The sequence below is a fragment of the Equus caballus genome, chromosome 12 (genome assembly GCF_041296265.1).
Source record: "Equus caballus isolate H_3958 breed thoroughbred chromosome 12, TB-T2T, whole genome shotgun sequence".
In the NCBI taxonomy this organism is placed as follows: domain Eukaryota; kingdom Metazoa; phylum Chordata; class Mammalia; order Perissodactyla; family Equidae; genus Equus; species Equus caballus.
Window position 1 is genome coordinate 47,563,710 of NC_091695.1, and position 21,998 is coordinate 47,585,707.

General features: G+C 61.4%; 1 protein-coding gene across 14 annotated transcripts; it reads left to right on the plus strand.

The window, feature by feature from the left end:
- Positions 1-1,267: 1,267 nt before the first annotated feature.
- On the plus strand, positions 1,268-20,461 carry TNNT3 (troponin T3, fast skeletal type). 14 transcript variants are annotated; one of them, XM_023654678.2, is made up of 18 exons: positions 1,268-1,379; positions 4,600-4,632; positions 4,779-4,792; positions 5,361-5,378; positions 7,069-7,086; positions 7,253-7,285; positions 8,417-8,437; positions 8,668-8,682; positions 11,079-11,111; positions 11,777-11,795; positions 14,501-14,546; positions 15,405-15,521; positions 15,620-15,697; positions 15,990-16,103; positions 16,230-16,339; positions 16,547-16,637; positions 17,837-17,877; positions 20,255-20,461. In XM_023654678.2, exons 2-18 carry the CDS (start codon positions 4,616-4,618, stop codon positions 20,307-20,309), a joined length of 840 nt encoding a protein of 279 aa, XP_023510446.1. In that variant the 5' UTR covers positions 1,268-1,379; positions 4,600-4,615; the 3' UTR covers positions 20,310-20,461. The 14 variants fall into 14 exon arrangements, 13 of the variants coding, with proteins under 13 accessions (XP_023510446.1, XP_023510445.1, XP_023510450.1 ...); XM_023654677.2 differs by lacking the exon at positions 17,837-17,877 and adding an exon at positions 18,490-18,530; XR_011423761.1 differs by lacking the exon at positions 11,079-11,111 and having other exon boundaries at positions 17,837-18,530.
- The last annotated feature ends 1,537 nt before the right edge of the window (positions 20,462-21,998 follow it).

Genomic DNA, 21,998 nt, shown 5'->3' on the forward strand with positions numbered 1-21,998 from the left:
CAGCCTGGGGTCCTGCTTCCCCTTGCGGTGTGACTGTGGGCATGCCCCTGCCTATCTCGGGTCCCTGTGGCCTTATTTCCAACTTGTAGGGATTGGATGAGATACCAATGGAAGCCTCCAGAAGCTCCTGAGGACCCGGAGCAGGCACAGAGCCGGGGTGGAGCTGGGGCTGGGGGAGCCTCCTGCCAGCCATCCTGACACCCTTGACTCTAAGCCCCTGGAGGGCAGGGACCTTGCCCCATCCTGGGCACCAGCCCAACAGCTGTTGTCCTGAATCAGGCTGTTGCACAGACCCCACCATCCGAGCTCAGCAGACCCCTTGTCCTGAACCTGCAGGCTGTTCTCGACCCACCCGGTGCCACGGTTTCCCTAATCCAAGAGGCAGGGCCATCGGAGCTCATGGCCTCACTGGCGAGCATGGGGACCATGCAGGCCCTGGTGAAATGTCTGCCTGTTGGATGGTGCCACCTGGAGTTCCAAGGAAACAAAAGCTGGGCTCCCGGGCACACGGCAGAGGCCACTGTGAGTGGCACGCTGAGCCCAGGGGTAGGGAGAGAGAGGTCTGCAGGGTCTGAACCCCCAAATGGGTAGCTGCTGGGCTGACAGCAGGGACCCTGGCCTTAGGAGGCACCAGTCCCTGGGGGAGGTGCCAGCCCCCTAGCCATCGGACTGGAGATTTCCCTTCCTATTTGTTCTGCAAGCCCCACTGGCATCCACCCGGAGAACCGGGTCTGGCCCTTAAATGGGGCTCTGATGTGATGGGGGAGTGGTCAAGGACTCACCGAGCCCTCCATTCCATGGGGCTCACAGGACCTCAGCCCACTCCGGGCAGCGCAGGCCTGGGTGACGTGGAATGCAACCTGGCTGTGCAGACACCCTTCAGGGGCAGAGTGTGACCCCCTACAGACTCTATTGAGGGAAGGGGCAGCTCGGCTGGGGAAGATGGGCCCCAGCTCTGGGGACCCCGACATCAGCCTGGCCCAAGGAGAGCTCTCGGCTGCACCCTGGGCCACCCAATACCTTCCCTCACCCTCCTCAGCCCATCAAGAAGCGCCTGCTGTCGGGGGAATAAAAATAGGGGCTGACACTTCCCGGGGGAGGACGGAGGACCTGCCTCCTTCTCCAGACACGTCCCCCGTCCTCGCCCCCTCGGGCCGCCTCCTTCCTTGCTATTCCTATACTTGGTAAGGGGCCTGCATGGCACAGCCCTTCCCGCCCGCCCCACGTGCCAGGCCACCCAGCCCCTCAACCCCCGGCCAATGGGCTTCTGGGAAAGATCAAGTGTCACTATAACATGAGGGTGTGAGGCCCAGCGGGCAGTGCCTGAGCCGGTCCTGGCCACAGGGAGCTCCAGCCCTTCTCTCCAGACTCAGCCACAGGTGGGTATTGCCGGAGCAGCTGGCTCAGGCTGGGCGGGGCCTGCGGGGTGCTGGCTGCCTGGCCCGGCTGGCGCCTGAGGTGCGTTCTGGGTCCCAGGGGCTGAGGTTCATGCCATACTTCTGATGTCTTGCCACCAGGCGTGGCGGCTTGGAGCACTCAGGAAGCCACCCCAGGACCCAGAGGGTCTGGGGGGCTGGCATTGAGGGGACACTTTCTGAACCTTGGAATGAAGCCATTCCAAACCAGAACACAGGGGCAGGGGAGGCCAGAGGGCAGAAAGGTGGGGGGGGGGGGGGGTCCCTGGAAGACCAGGGGTGAGGGGGCCGACCCAAGGTAGACAGCCAGAGGGAGATGAGGATGTCGGATGAAGAGGCCAGGAAGGGGCTGCCCAAGCTCCAAGGGCCGCTTGCTGTGGGGGGCTGCCGTTCCCCAGCTAAGCCCCCTCCCCTCCATCTTGGCATTTCCCCGGGGGCTCTACTATGGTGAGGGGTGCCACCACCAGCTCCTCCCAGAAGCCCCATGTGGCCATTGTCTCCAACACTGCCATTTGCATAGATGAAAACAAAGGCAGGCAGCTGTCTAGGTGACCCCAGAAGCAGGTCTGTGGGGAAGGGTGGCTAGGACCCAAGCAGCCTTGGAGACAGCTCACAGAGGTCAAGGACAGGAGTGGACAGGGCTGGGCTGGGGCAAGACAGAGGGAGGAGTGGGGAGCCGGGCCTCTGTCCTGCCTGCCCAGAAAACGTGTCCCACCTCTGCCTGAAGTGGGAGGATCACGTGCACCCAGGAGGCCAGCCTGTGGTCCTTGCCTGACACCCCTCCAGCCTCCCCGCCTCCATCGGGTCAGGGCTCGCTGCCCCTCCTGATGTCCCCCAGACCAGGTGCCCTCGGCCATCCTGGGACGAGATGGGAGAAGAGCCACGGCCAGAGGGGATGGAGGCCAGAGCGGGGGGATGTGGTCAGGGGCCCACAGCAAGGGAGTGGCAGGGGCTCCTGCCTCCTCCAGCCCCCCTCTTGTCACCTGGGAAGGAGGGAGGGAGGGGTGGTGTGTGTCCCCAAGGAGCGCTGACTTCAGAGGCTATTTTCACACTTGCCTTCTGAGAGCAGAACATTACGTGGACAACTGGCCTCCTTCTCAGCTGTCGAAACGCCACCCCTGCTCCCAAGCACAGCCCACCCTGGGCCCCTCCCCAGTGGGCATGGGGGTGGGGGCACAGAGTAGCCCCGAGGTGTTGACTTCAGGGCTTCACTGGGTGGAGGAGCAGGGGCCTGGAGGGGCCTCAGTTTCCCCACTTGGAGAGCGGGCCTTCTCTGCCTCGCATCACAAGAGGCCTCAGGGATACCTTGCCTAGGGGTGCGAGAGCTACTCCTGGAGGCCCCCTCGGACCCGGGCCCGGAAGGCAGGAGGGTAGGACGGAGGAGCACAGGGTGGCCTGGGAGATCTGCCGGGAGGCGGGGGGCTGGCAAGACACGCGCGGCAGCTGCCCGCACAGCCCCCTCCCACCGTCTTGGGTTTCTGGGCAGAGACGTCTTGGCTAATTCGGGTGCCTATTTCTGGACACCTCAGCTGCCACTGGCTCCTTAAAAATAACCCACCCCTGGGCGAGGGCCAGGACCACCCCCTCTTGAGGCGGCTGACAGGTGTCGGGCCCCAGCAGGGTGAGAGGTGGGCACAGCACAGCGAGGCCCGGGGTTCTCCCCGCCCCTGCCACCCTACGGAGAGGAGGCTGTGGTGGGGGGCCAGCGGCCAGGGGCTGAGCCCACCAGGAAGGTTCAGAATGAGGAACAGTGAGACCCCAGCTGTGGACGAGACAGGAGGCTGGAGCTTGAGGGCGCAGCAGAACCCTGGGAAGAGACTCGAGGCTGGGAAAGGGCTGCCTGGCTTCCTGGAGGGTTGCAGAACTGTCTTGGTTAATTTTGCACGGAGCTTAAATTGCTCTGGGAAAATCAACATTCTTGACAGAGACTTTGGAAAACTGTTCCCACCTTAGCAATGCGATGTAAACGCATTTTTAGGTGATGAACTTGTGTTTTTCTTATACGAAGCTCCCTAGGGGGGCCATAACTATTGTCTTCAAGTTAGCTGTAACATGTTGTCGGGAACTTTGTTTTTTAAAACCCCGGGCCAACATTCTGATGCAGCTGCTCGGAGCGCTCCCAGGCCCCGGCAGCCTCAGGCGTGTGCGGTGGCCAGCTCGCAGAAAAACGGTCCCCGAGCGGGCTGGCCTGGCGCCGGCCGCACCTGGACACGTGCAACTAGGCCCCAGCACAGAGCTTCCCACAGACGTTGACAAATTCAAGGCATCCACGGTGCCTGGGAAAGCAGGCTGAGGGAGGAAGATGGGGCTGGAGGGAGGGGGCTGTCCATCCAGTTCTGGCAGTGCGTGGGTGCCTCGCATGGGCTCTGGGCTGCGGGGGCCACAGAGAAATAGCCCAGACCCTTCCCCATGAGCTCGGGCTCAGTCTGCCGTCCGGTGGAGCAAGGGGGAGACAAGGAGACAGAATGGCTCATGCGGTCTTGTGATTTTGGAGGAGGGGTCTACAGAGGGCCACCCAGGGGACCCTGCAGCACCCCCAGAAGAGAACATGGGGTCCTTGCAGGAACCATCAGTCGGGGAAGGGAGCTAGGCTCATACCAGGAGGAAGGGCTCTTGTGGGGATGGTGGGACGGGAAGACCAGAGAAGGTCCAGCCTAGCCATCTAGGGGAGCTGGGCTCCGTAATCTCGGGGGTCTCAGAGAGCGCCCCCCAGATTCAAGGGGTGAGACCACCAGGAGGCACGTTTTGAGTTAACATCAGCAGGACAGCTCCACTCTCCAGAGCAGCCTGGATGGGCCTCCAGGCCTGGACCAGCACCGTGCATTCTGGATGACCCTCCTCAGGGATCCTACAGAGAGGATGTCTGCCCTGGGTGGGGGTGGACGCCACGCTTCCAACATCCCATCCAGCTCCAGCATTCCAAGCTCCAGGCTGGAGCCAGGCCAGGAAGGGGGGCGGGTGGGATCCAAGGCTGGGGCCAGGAGGGCTGGGGGGGCCTCGGGCCTTGGAGGAGGCCCCAAGCACAGGGGTGGGCCCGCCCAAGGCCTGAGAGTTGGCCCTCGACCCCTGTCCACAATGTCCCCTCACACCCCCAGCTCCGAGAGCCCACCCCAGCCCCCATACCAGCACTTCTGGACCAAGGCAACACTCCTAACTCCTGTCTCGGTCTCCCCCCACCCCGCAGAAACAGCCCACCCACCATGTCGGACGAGGAAGTGTGAGTACCAGCCTAGCCACCCCACCCTGCCTTGGGACCCCCGGACCTCGCCGTGTCCTGAGGCTAGAGGACCTGCTGGTGTTTGTTAGAAACCCAAGGGGGAAAGCCCACCTCACTCTCCCCCTCTCTCTCTCTCTCTCCTACAGTGAACACGTCGAGGGTGAGTGTCAAAGCTCTTTTCTCCCTTTGCACCCACCTCTAGACAGAAAGCTCCCAGGTGGGAAGGGCCGTCCCACTTGTCCACAGCACATTTCTCCTTGGGAACGCCTGGCCTGAAGCCCTAGATTTTCCACGTTTGGTGGTGGGCATCAGAACAACTTCCCTCTGCAAACGGGCTCCCCACTCCTGCCCCTGAACCTCGTCCATCCCTGAGACGTGGTCCCATCCAGACCCTGCCTGGACACCCCCTAGCCTGCACTGCCGAGTTATCCAGGGCAGCACAGCCCCGAGAGAGCTGGAGGGTTGGGGGGGCCTCCCGGTCCTGGCCCTCTCTGCCGTGCTCCCCATAGTAGGACCTGGGCGTCCGGGGCCCCAGACCTCCCACAAGCCGCTGTCATCGTCAGGGCCTGTCGTCTTCCAGCACCCGGCAGCCTCCTTTGGGTCTGAGGACCCCCGGTCCCCATCTGGGACTGTCTGGGGATGGACCTGCTGGGCCTGGTCCTCCTCTCCTTCCTGGCTCCTGGGGTGGCTGCTAACATGCTCCTCTCCTTTGTTCCCTCCCATTGCAGAGCAGTACGAGGAGGAAGGTAACTCTGGCAGCCCCCAGAATTGCCCCTACCCCCCAACCCGGACCTCCCCCCTTAACTCGGCCCCTTCTCCTGCTCGATGCTCTCAGCCTCATGCCCATGGGCCTCTCGGGGCCTCCGTGAGCTCGTCAATTAATGGCCATCGTCCTCATCATTAATCCCCATTGGTCATCACTGCTAACTTCTCTTTAATTGATTAATAGACATTAATCGATTCTCATTATAATCATTCATTCTCCTTACACTCATCATCGTCCATTAATACTTCATCCTCGCTGTGTCCGTGGTGTGTGGAGTTGTCTGGGATTTGTCGTTACGACTCTCACCCTCATTAATATCAACAGCCTGATTGTGCAGGCCCTGCCTGCGTCTCTCTCTCCCTGTCTCTCTCTCTCTCTGTCTCTATGTCTCTCTGTCTCTCCTTGTCTCTCTGTTTCTCTCGCCCTATCTCTCTGTCTTTCTCTCTCTGTTTCTCTCGCCCTATCTCTCTGTCTCTCTCTCTCTGTTTCTCTCTCCCTATCTCTCTGTCTCTCTCTCTCTCTGCTTCTCTCTCCTTATCTCTCTGTCTGTCTGTCTCTTCTCTCTGTCTCTGTTTCCTCTGTCCCTCTGTCTCTCTTTGCCTCTGTGTCTCTCTATCTCCATCATCTCTCTGTCTCTGTCTCTCCTTGTCTCTGTGTCTCTGTCTCTATCTCTATCATCTCTCTGTCTCTTTGTCTCTCTCAGCATCCATCCCTCCCCCTCCCTTCTGGGGCAGTAACCTTCAGGGGTGACGTGGCGAGCCCTCCCTCCCTCCCCCCTGGCGTCCGTGGGGACCTCCGGGTCGTGCCTGGGCAGGCGTGGAGCTGGGGGAGCCGCCGCACCTGGGCACCATGAGGAGAGGCGGTCCCCGTCCGGGAGCTCCTCCGAAATCCCTGGCACCGGCTCAGCCTTGGGAACGCTTTCCCGCGGTTTCTCCGGGCGGGCTCTTTCTCCTGTGGGGCGTTCTGGGTGCTATGTTTTGAAAATATTTTGAAAACATTGCTACCCTAACAACATGAGCAGAGCAGTTCTTTTTCTGCTGGAAAGGTGGAGGGACTCTTGTCTGAGCGGAGCAGAGGTCTCGGGGAGCCGCCCCTTCCCTGGGGAAGGTGACAAGGCAGCCCAGCCGGGCCCCTGCCTCCATGGCCTCCAAGACCCACACAGTGTCAGAGCCACCCGGTCCTCATGGACATTCCCGGGGGTGGGAGTTCGGCCGAGCAGCACGGGTTCTCTTGTGGCACTCGGGTTTTGTCCCCTGCCTCTCTTCTGTCTCCCACAGAGCAAAACTTAGCGAGACTCTCAGACACTACGAGGCACAGACACTACGGTGTAGGGGGCAGGTGGCACGGTCCTGAGGCCAGCCTGGGTCCAGGCCTTGGCGGGGGCAAGGGGCTCAGAGTCTCCCAGGGCCTCGGAGGAGGTGGCTCTGCAGAGACAGGCCCAAGGCCTGAGGGTCCCAAGGCCCCCGAGGCTCCCCGCCGGGGGGCAGCGGGTGGTGGGCCGCTGCCGGCCAGCAGGGCAGGCCTGAGCCTCTCCGTGGCCCGGCCTAGAGCACCCACTGCCTCTTCTCCCAAGGGGCCGGCCTCCTTTCCCCGCCGCCCCCAGTGCGCCCCACTAACTATTGTCGTTGTTCCCTCTCTCCCTCCTACCCCCGCTGCTCCCACCACTGAAGAGGCCCAGGAGGAGGAAGGTAAGTGGGGTCCAGGACCCCAGTCCCACGACCACCCTCCAGCCCCTCTGCCCCCACTGACTCTCACCCTCACAGCGACCCCAGCGTGCCCCCGCCCCCTCTAAGGATGTGCAGTGTGCTCCCGGCCTAACTCTCTCCTCTCTCCTCCCTGCCACCCGCACACCAGCCGCCCCTCCGCCTGCAGAAGTCCATGAAGAAGGTACGAGGGCACAGGACTTCTGGTCCCCATGTGGGGCCCAGGGCCTGGCTGGAGCTCACGCAGGGTTGGGGAGAGCACAGGGAGGCACTGAGGCACCAGCCAGCCAAAGGACCCCCACATGTGGCCCCAACATAACCCACTAACCACGGCCGATGCTTCCCCAGAGCTCTGGGCACCCCGAGGGCTGGGCACTCTCCCAACATGGGCTGGGCTGCAGATGGGGGTCACCCCCAAGCAGAAGGAGAGTGGGTCAGTGGGGGGACTACTGGACCAGATGTGGGATGTGGCCTGGCCTCTCCACCCTTGAAATGAGCCCTCCACCCCAGGGCGGGTCACTGGGAGCCCATGGTGGTGTCTGACGCCTCGATCGGGTCAGGGCCCCAGGTCAAGCCTCAGGTGACATGAGGCAATGGAGGAAGACCCCTCACAGCCTGCACCCCGAGCCTGGGCCATCAGCCCCAAGCTGAGGCCCTGACCACTCCCTGGTCACCCCTCGAAACTGCTCCCGTGGGCTCCTTCCTCAGGATCCGGGTGGACGATGGGATGGGAGGGTGTGGAGTCCTGTGCTCAAATGGGTGGACAGAGCAGCTGAGGGCCAACGCCCGGCATCCCCACTCCCCTGGAGGCTGGGAAAGATCCAAAGGGGGTGGGTGCCCCGCTGTCAGGTGGCAGGAAGTTGGTTGCCCTCTGGGCTACAGGCCCCACCCATTAGGGCCTCTGGTGCCATGCCACGGGGCCACAGCCCCACGAATGGGCCTCTGTGCCCAGGCCAGAAGCCATAAGCCCCTGTAAGGAAGTCCTTCCAGAGACCTGAGGACAGGCAGGAACAGGGGAGGTGGCAGGAAAGGCATGGGCCCTGATGTCCTAATGACCAGAGCAGTGATGTCACCACAAAGCAAGCTCCACCCCGAGCCTCAGTCTCCCCATCTGCAAGGCAAGGACAGGACTTGGGGGTGATAGCGCCCCAGGCCAACACTGACCGTGTCTTGCTCGCTTCCCGCACACTCCTCACCCCTCGGCCTCGGCCACTGACCCTCCCGAGTGGTGACCCGGCTGTTTCCATTAACCTCGGATCCTTTCTCCTCTGACCTCTGACCCGCGGTATTGCCTCTTGTTCCATGGCCATCCTAGTCCATGAAGTTCATGTACAAGGTATGTGCCATGACTGCAGTCCTGTGTGGGTGCATGTGCACACACGGCCGTGTGTGGTGTGAGCAGCAACCCTGGGCCACAGGGAACAAGAGGGCTGTGTAACCCACTGACCGGGCAGGCCTGCTCGGACCACCGCCCTGCCCCTCCCGCCGCCCCTGCCCTCGGTCTCGGCTCCGAGACTCACAGTTGCTTCTCTCTCCCCTCTCTCCACCACGGCGCTGCTTCTGCAGAGGAGGTCCAGGAAGGTATGGCCACCCCCCACCCCAAGGCCAGAGCCCCTGCTTCCTCCTCCCGTCCTCTCCTCCTCCCCACCTCCCTCCCTGCGTGACTCTAGCCACCACCTCTATGGGCTGGGGACAGGTGGGGACAGGTTAGACCTAGAGTGTTGGCTCACGCAGGCCTGGCTGCAGGGGTGCAGGCTTCCTCCTGGGCCCCCTGACAGAGGGCATTCAGGGGTGGGGGGATGAGGCCCTTCCTGGGCCACCAGCAGGAAGACAGGAGCAGCCAGCCTTGAAGCCAAATGCAGAGCCCAGTGTAGGACTTGAAAGGGGTGCAGGCCTTGGGGGAGGATGGTGCTGGGGTCCACTGGGACCCTCCGGATCCACCAGAGTGGAGTGGAGAAGAGCAGAGGAGGAGAGGCAGGGCAGGAGGCTTCTGCCTTGCCCCAGATAGCAAGCCAAAGAGGGGAAAGTAAGGGAGGTGAGGCTGAAGGGAGGGTGGAGGGGCGAGTGGGGTGAAGCAGAAAGTCAGGCTGAGGCCCGAGGTGGGGACGGCGGGGATCCGGAACAGCCAGGGGCCTTGCGTGCAAACGAGCAATCAGTCAGGTCCCAGCATCCCACCCATCGCCTGGGCCAGAGCCAGACACACCCGGTCGAGAGGAGGCCCCCTGGGTGGGCCTGACCTCCCCGCAGCAGGGCTGGCCGCCCCCGGGGTTGGGGGTGGAGGTGAGGAAATGCGGTTCAAGTCAGGGGCCTGAGTGGGGGAGCTCTTCTCAGCCCCTCCACACACACGACGCCTCCCAGCTGGGCCTGAACCCTGAGCACAGCCCCGGAGCTGTCTGTCCTCCCTTCCCTGGCCTCAGCGAGGCCGCAGTAAGACAAGGGACGTGCCGGCCCGAGGGTTGGGTGGAGGATGCTGGGCTGCACAGGCAGCAGGCGTCCAGGGAACAGGGAACCAGGAGGAACCCTGGAGGGGCTACAAGGTCATCAGGTCACCCTGGAACCAGCCCTGAAGCCGAGTGACAGACAGACAGGAGGTGGGGGTTTCGAGGCCGCCCCCCCCACCCCCCCGCTAGCCAGCTGCCTGGGGGGCTTTGCTGCATGGCCCCCTCTCCTCCAGCTCTCGGCCTGCCCCTCGCCCTCTGCCCTCCCTGGCCTGGCGGCCCCACCAGGTACCCCTCCAGCGAGGTCCCTGAAGAAGGCCGGGTCACCTCAGCAGCCCCTCTTCTCCATCACCAAACCCTTCCTTCTGCCCCTGGGCCAGGTTCCTGCTCCTAAAGTGCCCCATGGCCGCCCAGCGTCCCAGAGCATGCAGCTCCCGCCCCAGGGCATGCGGGGAGAGGGCGACCTCAGGCCCAGGCCCACCTGCAAAGTTGAGCAGAGCCAGTGGGGGCGGTGGGGGGCTGTCTGCGGGAGGGTGACGGGTTCCTGAGCAAGTGAGGGATCTAAAGCTGAGGGAGGTGCCAGGGAGAAGATGAGGCTGGACCCCCTTCCCCCTGGACAGGGCCTGGGGCTCAAAGACACTTCCTCACCGGGCCTCCTTGGGTTCAGACAAGCTGAGGGCCATAAGAAGTGTGGATGGTCTTGTCATCATCATCAAAGGGTCCAGAGCAGGACTGAGGGACAGGAGGGCAAGGCCCGGCCAGACCAGCTACAGACCCCGGGCTGTGTCCAGGCCAGCCAGGACCACCCCAGGGCACCGGGGGGATAGGGATGGTCAAAGGAAGCGGCCCCCACGTGAAGGTGGCCAGGTCATCCAGGGCAGGTCAAGGCCTGGTCTTGGTCTGGAGGTTCCAGCAGGGACCTCAGGCCACCCACCGCAAGGCAGACCTGGAGGCGGCCCAGGGAGAGGTTGGGGGGGAGCCCATCCCACCTCTGGAAGAGGAACCTCTTAAGAGTCAGAGATTAGGCTGCCTAGGGGGGTCAGGAGCCATCCCCCACCCCCAACCCCCACCCCCTACCCAGGGTGAGCCAGCCTAGGCTCCACGGCCCGCTGCTGGGGGCTCGGCCTGAGGGTTCCCTTGCCTGCCTCCAGCTCCAAGGCTCCAGTGTTGGGGAGGGTCTCAGTTTTCCAAGTGGGACCTGGCGACCCCCAGGGGAAAGACTCACAGAAGCCAGCAGCCAGCACCTGCAGGCTTGCTGAGGTCCCTCGACTCACTGCCAGGCCTCCTGGGTCGGGTGGTATCCCCCAGGCCCTCCCGCTCCACAGTGAGGTGGCACCAGCCCTCCATCCCGTCCCCAGACAGCACATCTCTGGCCCCCAGCTCAGGGCACTAAAGGGGTCCAGGCCAACACGCGCCCAGGGGAGGGGGAGTCCAGGCGCTGCCCCCTGTGGCCCCATGCCTGCGCCCCCGGCTCGCGCCCCCAGTGCTGCCCCGCAGCCTCGCCGGCTTTTCTCTTGCATGTGCGCTTACACCCTGAAGACACCGCGGAGGAAGAGCGAGAGGAAGAGGAAGGTAAGGGTCAACAGGTCCCCAGCCGCAGTGACCCTGAGACAGACAGGACCCACCCTCCTGGTGTCTGCCTCGCTGGCTCTCCATCCCTCTCCCTCAGTCTGCCTGTCTGTCTGTCTGTCCTCCTCCTCTGCTCCCTCGCTACTTCTCAGGGCGGTGGCGGTGGCGTGCATTTCCAGGGCTGTGCAGGTGCCCTCCTGCTCCCGAGCTTCTGCCAGCACGCAGGGGGCGGTCAGTGGGGGCGGCCAGCAGACCAGGACGGCAGGGGTTGCTTCCTCCACTCTCCCCATCAGACCCTCCTTTGGCTCCTTCTGTCCTCCCCCGACCCCAGTCCTCACTTTCCCTGTCCCCTGAGGATGCATACTTCTGGCTTCCTTCCTCCTTCCCTTCACCCCTTCTCCCTCCCAGTGGCCTGGTCCCCACACTCTGAGCTCTCCTTCTCAGATCCCACAGGGACTTTCTCAGGTCCAGAGTGGGGACAAGACCGTCTTCTCCCTGCTGGGTCGTGTGGGTGGGTGGTGAGCTCAGCTGGAGAGGCGGGTGGCCCTGCTGGCTGCAGCCCAGGAAGCCCCCGGCTGGGTGGCCCCCAGGGGCCATCAGCAGGAGTGGGCGCCGAGTTTCACCCCGTTTCTCTCTCCCTCTCCCCATGCCGGTGCTGCGGTGACCAGAGGAGAAGCCAAGACCCAGGTGAGTATGGGTCGGGGTAAGGCCAGATGTGGAGTCGGGGGGTGAGCACAGGGCTGGGAGGTGAGCCTGGAGGAAAAGCCAGAGTGTGCAGGCTGGATGGGGACCAAGGTCACCTGGGGAAGCGACGTCCCAAAGGGCTGGGACTGGGTGCCCCCAGAGGAAGACCATGCATTTAGGCTCAGTGAGGGGTGAACTGGGACCCAAACCCCTGGAGAAAGTAGCCTCTTCTTTGCTCCCGGTTTTGGTGTTGGAAGTTCTGGATCCTCGAGGAAGGCACATTATGAGGATGGGATTACTGGGGCCAGCTGGTGCCTTCCCCCACAGGCGGGGTAACACCTCACCTGGGTGGTCACCCCCAGGGAAGGGCAGAAAAGGGCTCTGGAGGGTCAGTAGGGTGTGGTTCTGCCCGGGGTCACCCAGTGTAGGCAAGGATGACTTCCTGCAGGAGGAGGCTACAGGCCCAGGAAGGACAGGGTACAGGAGCAGGGGAGATGGGGTTGAGAGACGGAGGCACCATGGAGCTCCCTCTTGCCCCCTCTGGACCCTGCCAGCCCAGCCACGCTGTGGGGGGGTCTCCCAGGACCCTCCAAGTGAGATACAGGTGAAGGTGGGGCAGGCGGGAGACAAAACCCACTTCAGAACAGTCCCTGAACCGACGGATTCCAGGATCCACCCTCTTTCACGGCGCCGGGGCCTCGGAGCCCCTCTGGGGGACCAGAATCCTTGTTGGGAGGGGTCTTTCTCTCCTTTTACCTACTTGTGAGCATTTCAGAGATTTTTTTTTTTAATCCGGGGATTCCGACTTTTCTGTTTTTGATGAGTAAACACAAGCCCTGTCGGTCATTCATCCCTTATCCCTCTGCGCGGTCTCGCCCGCACCTCGCTTCGCCCGGGGCCAAGATACCAGCGGGCGCGCGCGCGCCAGCCCTTGCCCCTGGCGGGAGCCATCCGCAATTCTCCGAAGGAGACCGAACCGTGGATGGGCATGGCCGGCATATTTCCTCCCGTTTACTTTATAGTTCAACGATTTTAAATAAAGCTACCCCATCACAAGATATTTTCTAGCTAAAAAAAAAAAAAAGTTTGTGTTTTCATTATGAAAATAAAACACTTCATTAAAGAAAATTTGGAAAATACGTAAAAGTCCAACGAAGAAAAAAAAAAAATTCATCCATAACTCTCCCACCCAGCCAGCCAGACTGCAGAGAAGAGGAGAAAGAAATAAAAAGGCTTATTTCTTCCTTCTCTTTTTCCATGCATCGGGCTCGGAAAAACAGATTTAAGCTCCGAGCTGTTTTTCAAGCATCGTACTGTCTATACAAACTTGAATTCTGCTTTTTTAGAATTTAGCACTATTCATAAGTATTTTTCCATGTTTTTACATAGTCTTCTTAAATATTTTGAATGGCCACATAATATTCCGTCCATTGGACAAGCCGTCATTTTCCTAACCATTCCTCTGGTGCGGGACATTAAGACTTGCCTCAATATTTTACTATCATAAATAATGCTGGGTGGAAAGCAGTTTCTGTCTTTGGGGTTATTTCCCTAGGCCACATTCCCAGAACTGGAATTACTGGGTCAAAGACTATGAACGTTCTGAAGTTTTTGACATCCACTGCCAAATTGCTTTCCGCGCAAGCCCTGCCAGCGCGGTCTCCTACGTGGACGTGAGCGGCTCCGCGCCCCACACCCGTCTTCCCGAGCACAGCCACGGGCTTTCACCTCGGCCACTGATGGATGGGAAAAGGCCTCTCGGGGCTGTTTTCATTTGCATTCCTCTGATTGCTCCAGGGGAGCCTTCCCTCGTGTGTGAACTGCTCCTCTTTCTTCTTTGAGAATTGGTAGCTTATGCCCTCTGCCCATTTATCTCACGGAGGCGTTTCTCTGTTTTCTTAATCATCGGTTTGCATAAGGATATAAGTCTTCTCTGTATTTGCTGAAAATATTTTTCTAGTCTGGGTTTTTCACCCCCCTTTCAATTTTTGCCTTTCTTCACATACATAAGTTTTTCATTTGCGTAGCGTCATCTGGCCATCTTTCCCTTCGCGGGACCTTCTGAGCTTAGAAAATCCTTTCCCGCTCCAGCATTTTGATCGATATTCAGTCCCACTCTCTTCTAGGACTTGTTTTAAAAAATCCTTGTTGTTATTTTCCCTCTTGGCTCCATCTGGAATGTGCTGGGGGGAGGGCGCAGCCCTGATGGATGGTTACAGCCGGATTCAAGAGGGGACCTCTTTTCTTCTTCAAACTGCTTTTCTGCCCAACCTCCCCCTTCCTTTGGGTCCCCAGAAAGAAAGATTAAAGAGGTGCCAGAGAAATGCAAAGGCAAATGCCCCACCCCCACCCCGGGAGGGCCTGAGGTGACCACCCAGCCTTCTGGTCTGACCTAGCCGCATTCGCTTGTTTGAGAAAGAAAACGAGGGTGACCTTCCTGGACAGATGGGGCTGAAACAGCCCTTGCGATGTCCAAAAGTTGGTAAAACAGAGGGACACTAAGAGGTTGAAACCTCCTCAAGGGGGTCAAGCCCCTCTGGGGATGGTGGGTTACACATCAGATTGGAACAAAGGCCAAGGAAAGCGCCCTGCGCCAGGTGGCAGGGCGAGAGGGCTGGGGGGTGGGGGGGAGTCCGCCTGGGGCCAGGCCAACTCTCCAGGTGGGGTCTCCACTTGTCCCTGCTAATGAGCCTCTCTCTCTTCTTCAGACTCACTGCTCCTAAGATCCCGGAGGGGGAGAAAGTAGACTTCGATGTAAGTTTATGGGACCCATCAACACAGCCTCCACCCCACCCCTAACCTTCAGGCTCCAGCCGAAGAAGGCTTCTCAAGGTCATCTCCTCTCAAGAAGCCAGAGCTAGGGTTTCCTGGTTCCAGACAATTCTGCTTTAATTCATTCCTGGACCAGAGGAAATTCCTCCAGGAATAGACATCTCTCTTCCCTCCTCCCCCGATCCGTCCTTCTATCCATCATCCATCCGTTCATTCAGCGACCAGTTCATGCACTCATCCATCTATCCATTTCTCCACCCATTCATCATCCATTCACCCACACGTCCATCTCTCCATCCATAATCCATCCACCCGCCAAAGCACACCATCTCTCTGTCCATCCTTCCATCCACCTATCCATCTACTCATCCACTCACCCGTCCTTCTATCTATCCATCCATCTGTCGATCTACCCATCCACCCATCTGTCTATCCAACAGAGTATCTCACTCACCAGTTTCCTCTCTGCCTGGCGCATGCAGGGCATCCCTGAGGAGGATGACAGGGCCAAGTCAGAGTCAGTGTTGTTGACCTTAAGTAAGACCAAGGCGCTGATGACCTTAAGGCTGAGCAGGACCTGGACTCACCCGTGGGGTGGAGGGGGCACTGTTCCTGTCCTGTGGCTCAGGGATCAGGCAGCCCCTGGGCTCCCAGAAGGGCAGGGGCCATGGGGCCATGGTGAGGTCAAAGGGTCCTTGCCACTCTCAGCTTTCCTGGTGGCCCGAGGAGTCAGGGCCTCTCTGCTGGAGCAGGGGAAGGAGCTGCTTGCTGTAAGGGGGGCCAGGCAGGGCCGAGGTTCGAGAGGAGAAGTGGGAACTGATGGTCCTCTCCCACCCGCAGGACATCCAGAAGAAGCGCCAGAACAAAGACCTCATGGAGCTGCAGGCTCTCATCGACAGCCACTTTGAAGCACGGAAGAAGGAGGAAGAGGAGCTGGTCGCCCTCAAGGAGAGAATTGTGAGTCCAGGCGGTTCCAGGAGCGGGCAGGGGCTGATGGTCACTCTCAGGGAGCCCGGGGTTGGCAAGGCTGGGCTGACCCACTCCTCCCGCCGCAGGAGAAGCGCCGTGCGGAGAGAGCTGAACAGCAGAGGATCCGTGCCGAGAAGGAGAGGGAGCGTCAGAACAGACTGGCGGTGAGGCCTGGGCGCCCCTTCCCCACTCCAGGCCCCGAGCCAATGACCGCAGGCCCAGAGAAATGCCAGGGTCTCTGACCCTCCTTCTCCTGAGCTTCCCCCTGACACTGGCCAGTGACCAGAGCCACTGGCTAAGTTCCCCATGTCCCGCAGAACCCCTGCAAGAGGGTAGACCCTGACCAGGACCTGGAGCTTCCAGAAAGTTCCGAGCCCAGGGCAGGTCCTTGAAGCCTACCCAGAGAAGGCAGCCCTGGCCCACCCCTGAAGGTCTTGGGGATGGGGGTCTCCACAGGAGGAGAAGGCACGGAGGGAGGAGGAGGAGGCTAAGAGGAGAGCTGAGGACGACCTGAAGAAGAAGAAGGCTCTGTCATCCATGGGCGCCAACTACAGCAGCTACCTGGCCAAGGTGAGTGCGGGGGCTCAGAGCCTGGGGACTGCCTGGCATCTGTGTGCATCCCCAGCCACCCGCCTTCGGGCTGGGCAGTGGGGCGTCTCCCTCCTGAGGCCAGGCCCGTCTGCCGTGTCCCCTCAGGCTGACCAGAAGAGAGGCAAGAAGCAGACAGCCCGGGAGATGAAGAAGAAGGTTTTGGCGGAGAGACGCAAGCCGCTGAACATCGACCATCTCAGCGACGAGAAGCTCAGGTGAGGGAGGGCGTCACCCCGGAAGGGGGCCCGGCGGCCCGATGGCCCAATGGCGCTGGAGGAGCATTCTTGAATCTGCCAGCCTCGTGGCGCTCTGTGAGGCCACGGGGGCCCATTCTTGGGGGTGGCTGGAGGAGGAGAGCGGGTGGCCTGGGCCCTGCCTTCCAGGATTTATCCGGCCACGGCTCATTTTTGCCATCTTCCCAGGGACAAGGCCAAGGAGCTGTGGGACACCCTGTACAAACTGGAGACCGACAAGTTTGAGTATGGGGAGAAGCTGAAGCGCCAGAAATACGATGTGAGTGCAGACCCCACAGCTCGTGGCCTGCTGGGGCGGCCACCTCCCCAAGTCCCACTGACTGGGCCCCAGAGAATTCCATGCGGGTTGTCCCCATGGATCCTTGGCCGAGGACACTCTCCTGCTGGGACCACAGTTGAGGCCATCCTCCGGGCTGGCCTCTGCCCGTGAGCAATCAGCCCCCTGCTCTGGGGGCCAGCAAGAAGGAGCAGCAGGGCGGAGTGGCCGTGGGGTCCAGTGTCTGAGGCGCCTGGGGCTTGTAGAAAGTCCCCAGTGTCACGAGGTCACCCCAGGGTGGCACTAACCTCCTCTGGCACTGAGCCGTCCTCCCCTCACAGCCTTCTCTGCAAACCCACGTCCCAGCCATGCTGGCCCAAGACATCTGCTTCCTTAGAGCCCCTGGGGGCCTCACCTGGGTCCCCTAATCCTTACCTCCTCACCCCAACCCTGTAGCTGGGAAAGGGGTTCTGGCTGGGCTTGCTGGGGTCTGTGACTTTGCTCCCCCGGGGGTGGCTGCCTGGAGTTGCCTGAGAGGGACTTGCAACTCCAAACAGCACATGCTGATCATGTCCCCCGGGAGGTCCACATGGGACCTGGGAAGGGAGTACCGGTCCTGGCCACCAACCTGCTCCATGCAAACGCAGACACCTCCAGCTTTGCCATCAGAGACGTGGGTCCTGCCCCTTGCTCTCCTCCAGGGTCCCCAAAGGAAGACAGTTACACTCGCAGGGCCTCTCTCACTGCCGTCCCTGCCAGCCACCGAGACAGAGGGTGCCCGGGGCACTGGGACCGACAGCTGGGAGAATCCTGGCTCCTTTTCAGGAACCCTGCGCTCTTAGTCAAGTTGCCTGGTCCTTCTGTGCCTCAGTTTCCTCGCCTCCAACAGAAGGAAGACCATCACCCCCTCCCAGGGCTGCCCCCAGGAGCACAGGCCTCTCTGCAGGCGGGCAGGGTCCAGGCATGGGGGACAGTGCTGTTCTCTCAATGCTCCCCGGGAAGGCCGGCCTGCAGCAATGGGCTTCACCCATACAGAGGCCAGACAGGCCCCATTCGTGTCTGCGGAGCTGAGTTAGGGCCACTGTCTCCTGACACCTCTGTGCACAGCCCACAGAGGGCCCCTGGGGGCCAGCCCAGCACACAGCAGGGCCCCAAAACCTCAGCCCACGCCCCTAGCCCCGTAACCATCTTGGTCTTTCTAGATCATGAACATGCGGGCCAGAGTGGAGATGCTGGCCAAGTTGTAAGTAGCCAGGGTCCGCCCTGGGCCAGGCTCGTGGGGCACGGTGCACGGCCAGCCTCTCGCATGGCAAAACCCTGGGCCACTGAGGATGCTGCAGCGGCAGGCACGGACATGACAGGAGCCTTCCTGCCTCCTCCCTCCTGCCTACAGCCCGATGGCTTCTGAGGCCACCTGCTGTCATTGTGGGCAGGCGGGGAAGGGCCTGGCCTTCCCCCAGCCTCCCGTCTGGGCGGTCGGAACGAGGGAGCAGGTGGGTCAAGAAGCCAGAGGCCTCAGGGCTCTGAGCTCAGAGGCCACTGGAGAATCTGGGGCTCTGTTTGCCAGCCTCACCTCCTGCCCCGTGCCCGCTGCCCGCATCCTGCCGCGGGCTGGAAGGTAAGTGGCCAGCTCCAGAGCTGCTGTGTGTCATGGCTCAGGTCTCCAGTGCAGGCCACCAAAGGTCAGAGTCACCAGCCAAAAGGGACGGTGGCCTCCATCCAGAGGAGCCAGGACACAGTAAGGGAGTGAGTGGCCCTTGTGAGGCACTGAGGCCTTTTGTGGAGGGCGTGCCGGCCCACGCCCCGCCTGGCACTGCTCGGACCAGCCACGGTAAGTCAACTGTGTTGTTTACAGATCATCAACCTCAGAAGCCGCATCGACCAGGCCCAGAAGCAGTGAGTAGCCCAGGCTGTCCCGTGCTCTGCACCGGGCACACAGCCCCATGGGGACGGCTGCCACTGCCCCACCGGGGGGGCTCAATGATTTTAGCCAGTCCCAGTGGCAGCTGGCCCTCAGCAGAGCGGTAACAAGACTAACCAGCCAGCCACTCGTGCCAGCATGTTGGGGCGCTGTGCCCCCAGACGCACAGCCTCCTTTCTCCCCCTACCCCAGAGCCCAGGAGGATGGCAGATTGGGGGCAGGCCCCGCAGGAGGCCCCAGGGTGTGGGTGGCTCTGGGCAGCCTTCAGAGTGGCCTGGCAAAGCCAGGCTGGACATCTAGCAGTATGTCACCACAAAGCTGACCTGGAACAGCGAATCAGGAGGCCTGGGCTTTGTCACCAGCCCCTCTGAGACCCTGGCCGGAATCACTGGTTCTTCGGGGCGGTGAGCCCTCTGTCTGTAAGATCATCCCCCGGGGTCCATGGGACACACAGCGGCAGTTGCCCAGAAGGGCCCAGAGCAGCCTGTGCCTCACCCACCCCAATGGCCTGGGCTCTGTGTCGCCTGCCCTGGGATCTGTCTCTGAGCCTGGCCAGTCGCAGGGCTGGCTCACACTCCAAGGAGCACAGGGTCCCCAGGACTGCTTGGAGTTGGGGAGTTTAGTGGGATTTTCCTCCCTTTTCCACCGGCCCCTGCCTCCTTGCTGCTCCCAGCCTCCTCCTCCCTGGAGGGGAGAGGCTAGGGGGGGTGACACCCCCCTCCTCCCTGGGCTCTGCTGTGCAGAGCAGAGGGTGACTCAGTCCCCTTGGAGAGTGGGCCATTCAACAAGGTGTGCACATGTACGAATGTGTGTGTGTGTGTGCATGTGCATGCATGTCAGATTCTCAAGCTGGTTCCTGCAGAAGGACACGGGCCACGTGCACGGCCACCAGCACCAGGCCTTGTCCTGAAGCCAACCTTGGGAACCGCATGGCCTTCTGCACCCAGAAGCTGTCTAAAAAGGGCCACCCACCTCACCCTAACCCAGTTCCCAGCTCCCTCCTGGCTCACTGGTGTGCCAAGGACCTCAGACAGATGGGGCAGGTTCCTGAGGACCACCAACCCTCGGAGTTAAGACCTTCTGACCCTGGGGTCCTGGAGGCCACGACTCTGGAGCAAGACCAAGGCCTCCCAGGTCCCGAGTCCATCGGGCGGGGACTGCCGACCTGGAGTGAAGGACCAGAATAGCCCACTGCCCCCAGCCTCTCCTCCTCCAGGAGGCTGTAACCCGGGGCGGGGGGGGGGGGGGGTGGAGGGGGGTGCTACAAACTCTTACGAGGCCAAATTAGCTGGGAAGATGATAGCCATCTGCAGAGACAGCTTCCCCAGCGGCTAGGGGTCTTCCCAAATCGGGCCCCTCAAGTCTGCTGTGGCCTGTGCCCTGAGTCCCTCGGGCAGGGAATGGAGGGAGGGGGAAGGGTGCCCAGGCTCGCTGCGCCAGCCCCTCTCCTAACCACACTAACTGCCTTGGCACAGAGCCGCCCAGGCCCAGCCGGGCAAGGTACAGGTGAGTCGCCACTGATAGAACTGGAGCTGGAATGCGTGCCGGGGGCTTTGGGAGCCAGGCCGGGCCCCTCGCCCTGACAGCAGCCTGGGTGGGCAAAGCTGTCAGGCTGGGGGTCTGCCAGGGTCCAGGGAGTAGGCTCAGCCAGGGTCCTGGACACCCTGACGCTCAAGACCAATTTGCTTCCCATTTACAGCAGCAAGAAGGCCGGTGCCACCGCCAAGGGCAAGGTCGGCGGGCGCTGGAAATAAAGCAGCCCAAAAGGCCCCCCAGGACAGAGACCCTTGGCCCGCGCAGCCCACATGGCAGCTTCCGGACCCCAGGCCTGAGCACCGCCCTTGTCTCTGTCCCTGCTGCCCCCATGCCCTGGGGTCTGTGAATAAAGCTAGCAGACTCCCCTCCACCAGGTGTGCGCTGGCTCGTGGATGGGGCCCCTGGAGTGGTGAGGGGCGCTGAAGGAGGGGGCTGAACCGGGCAGGCTGGACATCGAGGTGGCTGCTCTCCACCTCCAGGGCCCAGGTGAAACTGGATGTTCATCTCAGGGGTCAGGGGTCACGGGAGATGCCCCAGCTGTGGCCCAACAGTGCCATCCACGGGCGCGGGGCCCAGGACCCCCACCCGGTCTCTATCAGCACCTTCTACTTCTGTCCACGGGCTTTCACCCCTAGAAGCCCCTCTGTTCTTTGCCCCTCAAGCCCACACACCCCTCAGTCCTCCACGTCAGCCGGGGTCTTCACTCCACACGAGAAGCGACCCCCCCCCCCCAACCCCACACCGCGATCAGCTCTGAAGCTGGTTTGGGGCAGAAGAGTTTTGCCTTTGGAGGGGGTCCGGCAGGAGGGGCCTGGCGCCCAAGGGCAGACTCCACCAACGCCCCCCGGAAATGTGGGGGCCGCAGCAGAGCCGGGTGCGCCCCTCGAGCCCCCTCTGAGGCCTCGCGCACGCAGAGGAGAGGAGCAGAGGCCCATCGCAGGGGCGGCGGGCCGGCAAACAGAGTGCTTTCTATACTAGGAGAGAACAGTGCCCAACTGTGTAACACACTCGAAACTCCCGACCAAGTAGAATTATGGAAAATATAAATCACAAAAATTGGACCAAGACGTCGAGCCCTGCACAGCAGGGTATTCACGGAGGAAGCTCTCCAGCCCGGAACCACCCCTCGGGAAGGCTCTGCAGAGCGAGGGAAATGGGGAGCGTCCTCATCCGGTCTACCACGGGGTGCCGGCAGCCCGACAACAAAGTCAGGCCCCCAGAGAGCACGTGCACACATGTGTGCACCCCAACGTACACGCACATATCCCTGCCCCTCACAAACACAGCTTCCTGTGTGGGGGCTCACCTCCAACATACCCCACAAATACACAAGCACACACGTGCCCCCCGCCCACGTACAGAGAAGCACACAGATGCCCCCCCGTGCATGCACTCCCACTCCACACGAAAGAGCCCAGCACAGTCAGCATAAACATGCCGGTGAGCTCCATCTGCCTCATGGCAGTAATGCAGGACAAGCACCTTAACGCAGCAAATCCTGGGATCCAGGGACCCCATATCACCTTCCCGCAGCATCGCCTTGTTCTCACAAGGCAACTGAATAGCACAGAATCGACAGAGGCAGAAGCTGCCCTGGGGGGAGAGAGTCTGCACGTACGGGTGGGAGATTCAGTTCACTGAGAGTTGTGCAAATTCACAGTGATGTGAGTTTAACGGCAAGTAGGAGTTTAATAGAACAAGGACAATGAACAAGTCCGGGATCTGGGTGGAGACTGCAGAACACGTTTCATAGGCCCTGATAGGTCGGGATGCTCAGGGCGTTGGGGCAGGTGCGCGAGATTCCGACAAAACAATTAGGCTTCGCCAACGGATGTTGACGGACGGTGAGGGGATGCTGGTCCTCCAAACTAGAGAGTGTGTGAAATGTTGCAGAAGCTGACCATACA

What these genes read in the sequence shown, in the direction of transcription:
- TNNT3 (XM_023654678.2), top strand. An exon ending in ACAGCAGCTACCTGGCCAAG is followed by an intron (nt 16,104 to 16,229) that starts GTGAGTGCGGGG and finishes GTGTCCCCTCAG; the next exon opens with GCTGACCAGAAGAGAGGCAA. An exon ending in CTCAGCGACGAGAAGCTCAG is followed by an intron (nt 16,340 to 16,546) that starts GTGAGGGAGGGC and finishes CCATCTTCCCAG; the next exon opens with GGACAAGGCCAAGGAGCTGT.